General features: G+C 46.3%; 1 protein-coding gene across 6 annotated transcripts; it reads right to left on the bottom strand.

The window, feature by feature from the left end:
- Window positions 1–558: 558 nt before the first annotated feature.
- Window positions 559–9,229, bottom strand: LOC122544210 (interferon-inducible GTPase 5-like). Of its 6 annotated transcripts, none has more exons than XM_043683277.1 (2): window positions 9,131–9,229; window positions 559–2,585 (listed from the first exon to the last, which is right to left on the bottom strand). In XM_043683277.1, exon 2 carries the CDS (start codon window positions 2,574–2,576, stop codon window positions 1,407–1,409), a length of 1,170 nt encoding a protein of 389 aa, XP_043539212.1. In that variant the 5' UTR covers window positions 2,577–2,585; window positions 9,131–9,229; the 3' UTR covers window positions 559–1,406. The 6 variants fall into 6 exon arrangements, with proteins under 6 accessions (XP_043539212.1, XP_043539215.1, XP_043539211.1 ...); XM_043683280.1 differs by lacking the exon at window positions 9,131–9,229 and adding an exon at window positions 9,048–9,113; XM_043683276.1 differs by lacking the exon at window positions 9,131–9,229 and adding an exon at window positions 8,964–9,050.
- Window positions 9,230–9,743: the final 514 nt, after the last annotated feature.

Below are 9,743 nucleotides of genomic sequence, written 5' to 3' on the forward strand. Positions count from 1 at the left end.
GAAACAGTACACAGAAAATTCTAGAATAGGACAGGAACTGAAAAATGGTGCAGGCGAGACACACCCGACAGTTAGCAAAACGTAGAAGTTATTCTTAAAAAAAAAGGTTTCGGTGGTATCATTTAAATTATTCAGTGACATTACTAAGAAGTCAGTCGATAGTCCATGTGCACACTTCATAATTCAATTAAGACCAAGATACAAATTAAATATTAATAAAGCTGCCAGTTACATGTAAATTCTGACAGTTATATTCCTTTCACGTGAATACTTAGGAAAGGCAAAAATGAGACTCTCCGCTATAATCAGTTTGAGAAAACCAAACCATTTGCGGCCTTAATCAAATCTTGAGCTCCCACATCATGATCGTTTTTAATTTGTCTTCTGTAGACATTTCCTTTTCAATTCAGTTTCCTGCTGCAGGTGTCTATCATATTTTCTCTTCCCACATAGTGGTCTGTTTCTAATACCACCTCCTCTAGGGAGGTCTATAACCAAAAGGATTTCCTTTCATAGAAAAATCCGTCCACCTCTCCAAATAAATTGGGCTCAACAAGCGTCAATGTGCTTCAGATATTGAAAAAGAATTCAAATCCCCTGAGAAAACAGAGTTTGGTAGTGTTTCATTCACCAGGCACAAAGTCGATTAAATTGAGAAATTTGTTTACATTCATACTATTCACCTTCACAAAAACAAAGGAAAAAGGAAGTTAACTGTCTCAGATCAATTCACACAAAGGGGGTTCCATCTACTGTTCACTTTCCTCTGAACCCGGTAGACATCGTCTATGAACTCCTCCAAAATGGCGTCCAGCAGCCCGATGGTAGATGCCCCAGAGAGCTTCCATTTACTGATGGCAAATACTGTCACAACATGGACCTGAAAATGGATATTATTACTTTAAAACGGATCAGGGAGGGGTTAGACAAAAAAAAGTCCCCACTATTCCATCAAAACTCCGAGATGGGGATTAAAAGTGTACAAGTGGTGCGAACCGCAAATAGTGGAGGCTTATTCAAAGTGTGGGGTTGACAAAATGAAGGGTTGAAGTGAAGTGAGGTGGTTGGACACAGTGTTTCAACAGTTACCAGCACGTAGCCCAACTTCAGTGGAAGGAATGACTCCCAAAAGCAAGGCCTTCATGTTTGGTCTCGTTGCCTTGGATACTAAATGGAAGTCGCCAATCTCATTAAGTCACCTCAACAAAACGGTCTCCTGTTGAAGTAAGTTGAAATGTTATCAGAGGGGAAATAAAGCATTTGGTCATGCTTTGATAGCATAGATTAGGGAGGGGCAAAAACCACACACAGGGGAGTATGAAACTGCTAGACAGGACACAAAATGGACTGATATTGCAGTGGGGAGTTTCCCCATTAGTCGGTATGCCGTTGAACCTCCAGCGAGGTCAGTCACCCCGTAGCACATTGGCCACTTTTCTCTGAACCCGGTAGACATCGTCCATGAACTGCTCCAACATGGCGTCCAGCAGCCTGATGGTGGAGGCACCAGAGAGCTTCCCCCCAGGCAGGCTCTCCAGGAGGGGGATCCACTTCACATTGTTGGGGGACACTAGGACATTCTTCTCTGTCCACCTCAGCAGCTCCTCCGCCACGGCCTTCTCGGTCAGCTCCCTGGCCATGCGGGTCTGGATCTCGTCCGAGAGGACAAAGGCGGGCTGCCCGATCAGCCTGGCTCTCTTGCTCAGGGCCTGGTAGTCAAGGCCCAACAGGCGGCGGTACAGCCGGATTTCGTCGCACAGAAAGCGGACATTCGCCTGGTAAGGCAGCTGCTCAACCGGGAGGGGGTCGATGACGCAACTGTAGACGGCTGACAGCGGGATCAACGCCTTCAGCGAGTTCTTCAGTTCGGTCTTGTCAGCGAGATGGGGCAGGGACAGCAGGAGGGCGTGCCTCTGAAGAGCAGGCAAGGTATCCTTCTGCAGGGCCCGGATGCAGGCTGGGAAGTCGAACCGCTCACTCTCGAGGCAGGAGACGCAGTAGAAGCGGCCAATAGCGTAGCCCACATCCAAGTGGGCAAACCGATTGGTGGCAATGACGCGCAGGGCCTCCCGAGCAAACTCCGCGTCCTTGTGACCGCGCGCGTCCGCGTCGATCTTGGTGAGGATGAAGTAGAAGGGCTTGCCCAGCCGCCTGAGCTCGTCGGCAAGGGCTGCCGCCTGCCAGGTGAAGCGGCCCGGTGACAGGACGTAGAAGCCAGTGTAGCGGTCCACCTCCACCACCTGCAAGTAGTCCCCCGGCGAGAAGCCGGACCCTTCAACGCTAGGCAGCTCCCAGAACGTACAGCCGGGAGATCCTGGCCGCTGGTAGGGTGCCGGCTTCACCAGCTGCTGGCTCAGGTCGGTGGAGGGGGCACCCTCTTCGCCATCTTGAAAGCCCATGGCAGAGCGGATGAAGGTGGACTTCCCCGCTCGGGAGGTCCCGGTGACCGCCACATGGACCGTCACGCACTCCACCCTCTTCCTCTCCGCCTCCACCAGAGGCGCCATTTCCGATATCCCACCGCGGTCCATGGCGTCCCAAAGTCTCTCTAGAATCCCCTCAACTTCCAAATCCATGCTCGCCAACTGAAAAAAAAAAGAAAGAAAATGCGACATAGTTAAAAAGCTACACAGTGTGAAAGAACACAAAACAGTCCCAAGAGCCCTCAGCCTGGAGAATGTTGGGAAAAGGCAGAGGAGAGGATGTCATAGTGGGAATGTCACTGGACAGAGAATCCACATTAACCCTCTGGAACATTGGGCTCCAATCCCACAGGGCTAGTTTGTAGAGCCTTAAGTCTGATTAGAATCATATTATCCCTCAAGTGCGGAAATATGTCATTCGGCTCAACAAGTCCACACCGACCTTCCAAAGAGTAACCCGCCCAGACCCATTCCAGCACCCTATTACTCTACATTTACCCTTGACTAATGCACCTAACCTGCACACCCCTGGGCACTATGGGACAATTTAACATGGTCAATCCCACCCTAACCTGTACATCCCTGGGCACTATGGGATAATTTAGCATGGCCAATCCACCCTAACCTGCACATCTTTGGACCGTGGGAGGAAACTGGAGCACCCGGAGGGGCCTATGCAGACACGGGGAGAATGTCTGTGTGGAGTTTGCACACTGTCACTCGAGGCGGGAATTGAACCCAAGTCCCTGCCGCTATGAGGCAGCAGTGCTAGCCACTGAACCACCCAACAAACATTAGGGGACAAAAGTGATGAAACCATCAGTTGTCAAACACCCGACTGGCTCACTCCTTCTTAGGGAAGGGAATCTGCTCCCCCCCCCCCCCGCCGACACCCAGTCTGGTCTACATGTGACTCCAGATCCACAGCAATGTTAGATTCTTAAAATACCCCTCAAGCCACTCCTGTTCGAGGGCAGTTAGGGATGGGCTACAAATGGAGGCCTTGCGAGCTAATCCCCTGTCCCCTCAAACCAAACAAACCAAGAGCCAACATATCCCCTCACTAGTAACCGGTTTCTTTAGTCAAAGTGTCAAATTACACATCTGAAACCCAGCTGGAAAACCAACTCCAGCTCAGAAAAGGGAGGAGGACCTGAAAAGAGAATAGAGGGAGTTAGGTTGGAAGCTAAAAAGGCAGGATGAGCAGAGTAGTAATCTCAGGATTGCTACTGGTGTCACGGGCTGGTGAGGCTAGGAACAGAGAGCGAGTGCAGCTGAACACGTGGCTGCAGCGCTGGTGTAGGAGGGAGGGCTTCAGATACATGGATCATTGGGATACCTTCTAGGGAAGGTGGGATCTGTACAGGGAGGATGAGTTGCAGCTGAATGGGAGGGGCACCAAGATCCTGGTCAGGAGGTTTGCTAGAGCTTTCTGGGAAGGTTTAAAACTAGTTTGGCAGGGGGGATGGGAACTGGAGCTATGGATCAGAAAATGGGGTAGCTAGTGAACAGCCAGACACAGGATGCAGAGAGACTGATGAGGAATGGACAGTTGATAGGGCAAGGTTACAGTCAGATGATGGGTTGAAGTTTGTCTATTTTAACACAAGTAGTGTCAGGAATGAGGGTGATGAACTCAGAGCATGGATCAGTACTTGGAGCTATGATGTTGTGGCCATGACAGAGACTTGGATATCACAGGGGCAGGAATGGCTGTTGGATATTCCAGGGTTTAGATGTTTCAAAAGGAATATAGAGGGGGAATTTAAAATAAAAAGAGGTGAAGCAGTGTCATTACTAATCAGGATTATTATCACAGCTGCAGAAAGGGAGGTTGTTGAAAAGGGATTGTCTACAGAGTCAGTTTGGGTGGAAGTCGAACAGGAAAGAAGCAGTCACTTTATTGGGAGTTTTCAACAGACCCCCTCCCCCAATTACAAAGGAGCAAATTGGGGTGCAGATTTTGGAAAGGTACAGAAGTAATAGCATTGTTGTCGTGAGTGACTAACTTCCCTAATATTGATTGGATCCTCATTGGTTCAAATGGTTTGAATGGAGCAGTTTTAGTTAGGTTTGTCCAGGAAGTATTCCTGACTCAAGAGGTAGAGAAGCTGACCAGAAGGGAGGCCATATTGGATTTGGCACTTGGCAATGAACCAGACCAAGTGTCAGAGCATTTTAACGATAGTGATCACAACTCCCTGACCTTTACTATATAGTCATGGAGGGGGATAGGAGCAGATGGTGTGAGAGAGTTTACTTAATTGGAGGAAGGGGAATTACAACGCTATTCAACAGGAACAGAGGAGCATAAACTGAAGAGATGTTCACAGGAAAATGCACAATAGAAATGTGGAGGTTGTTTAGGGAGCACTTGCTGATAGTGCTGGACATAGAGTTTAAGAGCCATGAGGTAATGCTGAAGCTCTGTTGAGCCCTGGTTAGACTACACTTGAGGTATTGTGTTCGGTTCTGGTCACCTCATTATAGGAGGACTGTGGAAGCATTAGAGAGGGTACAGAGGAGATTTGCCTGGACAGGAGGGCACATCTTATGAAGAAAGGTCAAGGGAGCTAGGACCTCTCATTGGGGTGAAGTAAGAGCAGTAGTGATTTGATAGAGGTGTACAAGATGATGAGAGGCAGAGATAGAGTGGATAGACAGACTTTTTCCCAGGGCAGGAATGGCTACCACAAGGGGGCATCATTTTAAGGCGATTGTAGGAAGGTTTAGGGGAGATTGTTTCTTTACAGCATTGTGTACATGGAATGCACTGCCAGCAGTGTTAGTAGAGTCAGATACACCAGGACAGTTAAGCAACTCTTTTATAGGCACATGTATAATGGTACAATATAGGGTACGTAGGTTAATTTAATCTTAGAGTAGGATAAAAGGCTGGCACAACATCAAGGGCTGAAGGGTCTGTGCTGCACTGTACTGTTCTATGTTCTAACTCAATTCACATTGCTAAACACACTCGGTAATTTTACTGATCCCTGTGTATGGAGCCAAGTCTCCAAAGACCCACAGTGCAATTTTCCCCCACACGTTAGGATCCCCAGCTCTACGTTTTTAGGTAGAGAGTGGACAAACCTCAACAAATCTGCTGCGGATACAACGGACTGATTAAAAACCAGTGTTAGTTTGTTAGTGTCTTTGGTGGCACCTCAACACCTGACCTCAGCAAATTAATCTTTGCAGAGGTCTGCTCTGTGGGAATTCATTACAATGCCATCGACCTATTGGCCTCCTTGTTTGGTCAAGCAATAGAAAGTCAAATAGCATTGTGTAACACTTACTAGTCACCAACATTACAGGACCAAATTTGAGGCCCACCTACTCCAGTCCCACCCTAACTGGATAAAAAAAAACCTGTACTTGTATTCACTGAGAAAATGCTCTCCTAAAATGTTAAAAATCATATTAGACAGAATCCCTAGTGTGGAAGCAGGCCATTTTGCCCAATACATCCACACCGACCCACCCAGACCCACTCCCCCACCACATTTACTCTGACTACCCTGCACATCCCTGGGCACTTTGTGACAATTTCCCATGGCCAATCCACCCTAACCTACACATCTTTGGACTGTGGGAGGAAATCTACGCAGACACAGGGACAATGTCTGTGTGGAGCTTGCACAGTCACCCAAGGTTGGAATTGAACCTGGGCCCCTGGCACCGTGAGGCAGCAGTGCTAACCAATGAGCCACCCCAAGGATCACCATTCAGTGGCACCAGGGGTCATTCAGCCCCAAACCTATGTCAGGTCTCAGTTGAGTAATCCAGTCAGTCCCACAGCTGTATTTCCCAGAAATTATTCCTCATCACTGCTTCCACATCTGCCCCTTCTAAAGCCAGGCCTTGTAGCTGATCTTGAAGCCTTAAATCCTCTGGTCATTGGTAGGATTTCAGAGGTTAAGTGTAAAGATGTTGGCATTGACCAACTCAAAATGGAGGTGGTTAAAATGGGTGAGTACTTGTATTAGAGGAACCAGACGAAATATTGGCAAAGGCAAAGGAGTTAAGGACCAGAAGAGATAACAGTCCAAGGAAAGAGAACAACAACCACAAGGAAAGAAATCCCCCCCCCCTATAATCTGAAAGGACAGACAGACACAGACAAGACACAGACACACAGACAGAGAGAAAAAGAGAGAGAGAGAGAGAGAAAAAAAGAGAGAATCAAGCCCCATTCATACATTTTAAAAACTTACAGCATAACCAACAGCAATTTTTCTTTTGGTTAAATTAAACCGGTAAAAATTTAATTTAGAGCAAATTTCAACTTTGATAAATTGGTGTTAACATTACAACTCAGTTACTCAAATTAATAAGCAATTATTAGTCAGATGGATCAATAGAATCTCAAATCAAGTTAATTGGACAGAGCTGGATTAATCTAGCCACATGGTACTAGGGACATTTCATTGGATACACATCCACTGAAGCAGCACGATAGTCTCAGTTCAGACGAAAAAAAATCTGCTAAAACTAAAAAAAAAAGGCTGGAAATTAATTGCAGGCATCCAATATCACCAGACCCCTCTCTCACTTGTCTACAGGAAGATCGTTTGCCACCCATCAACCAACACTCTTGAAGTTCAACACTATCCTCAAGTTTCATATCATTTGCAGGTTTTGGAATTGTGCCCTGGTATACTTATAGTCAGAGATGTACAGCATGGAAACAGACCCTTCGGCCCAACTCGTCCATGCCGACCAAATATCCCAACCCAATCTAGTCCCACCTGCCAGCACCCGACCCATATCCCTCCAAACCCTTCCTATTCATATACCCATCCAAATGCCTCTTAAATGTTGTAATTGTACCGGCCTCCACCACATCCTCTGGCAGCTCATTCCATACACATACCACCCTCTGGGTGAAAACGTTACCCTGTATTACTGGATCACTAATACATAGAAAAAGTGAAACACAAAAGTCACACCCTTAGGCAGCTCCACTACAAACCTTACACCAACCCAAAGCTAAAACCTATTACTCTTTATCCAATTTTTAAAGAAAAATCCAAGTTGCTATCCACAATCAGTTACCTTCACAGGAAAAGAGGGTGTGATGTGGTTTTAAGTGTATAACAGAAAGCCACAAGGTGGCACCATTGAGCAGAGAGACGACTGGTGCTGGTTTAAGATCAGGATCCAGGAGTGTGATTCGATTAGATTACATTACAGTGTGGAAACAGGCCCTTCGGCCCAACAAGTCTACACCGCCCCGCCAAAGCGCAACCCACCCACATCCCTGGGCACTATAGGACAATTTAGCATGGCCAATCCACCCTAACCTGCACATCTTTGGACTGTGGGAGGAAACCGGAGCACCCGGAGGAAACCCACGCAGACACGTGGGGGTGCTGGAAAAGCACAGCAGAAAACAAAAACATTTCAGTCAAAAGCCCTTTGTCAGGTGGTTTAGCTTCAGGCAAGGGAAAGATCAAGGTAGTACCTTCATTAGCAATCTTGGCTGGTGCAGAGTTTTAGAAAATAAAAAAAATGTCACAACACCAGGTTATAGTCCAACAGGTTTAATTGGAAGCACTAGCTTTCAGAGCGCTGCTCCTTTATCAGGTGGTTGAGGAGTATAAGACACAGAATTTATAGCTAAAGTTTACAAGTCTGCGTTTGCAAGTTTGCCTTACAGTCTTATTCTCCACAATCACCTGATGAAGGAGCGTCACTCCAAAAGCTAGTGTGCTTCCAATTAAACCAGTTGGACTATAACCTGGTGTTGTGTGAATTTTAAACTTTTGTACACCCCAGTCCAACACCGGCACCTCCAAAGTACAATTTCACATACACCACGTCGATAAACATTACCTCAATCAACCCTTTCAGCTCAAAAGGCAACACTCCCAAGTTAAGCATGTGATTTTTTTTTTTTTTAAAATTCCCCTTGCAGTCAGGGATAGTTTGTACAGGTTTCTCAGCTCATAGGAAACAACCAAGCCTGATTCCAAAGGGCGGGAATGGCTAGAAGAACATGGTACTGTAGTTGAAGCATTTTATTTACAAAATGCAAAGAAAAAAAAAAGTGAGCCGTGTTTCAAGTGTTTGCATCTCAACCACAAAAGAGTCTTTCAGCCCTGCTTCCAATGTTAAGAACAAAGTGGGAAAAGGTTAATTTGACACCATACAGCTCTTAAGACAGCAACTACCTGCCAATTTACAACCCCACCTTACTCTCACACCAACCTATCCACCTTAAATTCCAGTGTAGCTCAATAGAAGCTTCAAAAATGCAACACATCTCAAAAGCAGATATTTGCACCCCGGCTCAACAATTTCATACTAGCATCCACCTCACCTAGTTTCTCATTGAAAGTAATGTTGGAATTAGCAAAGATCAGTCAGACAGCTATTCATCATACCACCATTCATAACCCCTCCAGATATCTAACCTATCCCCTTTCTCAACCCCCAAAAACTAACCCTAGTCAGCCAACCCTACACCAGCATAAAAAACAACACACCTGCTGTCTCTTAATCTTTCACACTAACTTGCATCTTAGTCTACTGTACCTTCATTCTAAAACAATTCAAATTCTAAACTTTCCCAAATGCAACCCAAAACATTTGCCTATTCAGAGGCACGACCAAACCTACTGATCACTTCCATTATTTTTGTTCTGTCCCTCCACAAAACCCCAGTTACACCCAACTGAAGGTCACTCATAAAGCCCACTTACTTAATTAATTAACAAGCCCCATCAGCCAAGTAAGTAAGTAAGCAATCACTCAACTCTCCAACTCCCTAGCTCAATCCTCCCTCAGTTTATAAATAGTGCTAATTATAAATAGTGCTCAGTTTATAAATAGTGCTAATTAACCTACACATCTTAACTGAAAGACCTCACCCTCAATTTGGTGAAGGGGGTAGCTCAGTACTTATCTATTTTACCTGATTGTCCCCTCACAATAACTACTCTGTAACATCGCCATCATTCTTTTTGAGTCGATGATTGGACAATGGGGAAGGGACGCGCATCTGCAGAGTCTGATCTGCCTCAGAAACTAACTTTTTCTTTTATTTATTTGTTTTGTGGGGGTCCCTGGTTGGGCCCAACATTTATCGTCCCCCTGTTTCTAGTTGCCCCCCCCCCCCATTGAGAAGGTGGGGGTGAGCAGCCTCCTTGACCCGCTGCAGTCCATGTGCTGTTGATAGACCTACAATGTCCCTGAGGGAGGGAATTCCAGGATTCTGACCCAGGAAGGAACGGCCGATATATTTCCAAGTCGAGATGGTGAGTGGAGGGGAAACTGCAGGGCGGTGGTGTTCCCATGTACCTGCTGCCCCTTGTC

This window comes from Chiloscyllium plagiosum, chromosome 47 (genome assembly GCF_004010195.1).
Source record: "Chiloscyllium plagiosum isolate BGI_BamShark_2017 chromosome 47, ASM401019v2, whole genome shotgun sequence".
In the NCBI taxonomy this organism is placed as follows: Eukaryota; Metazoa; Chordata; class Chondrichthyes; order Orectolobiformes; family Hemiscylliidae; genus Chiloscyllium; species Chiloscyllium plagiosum.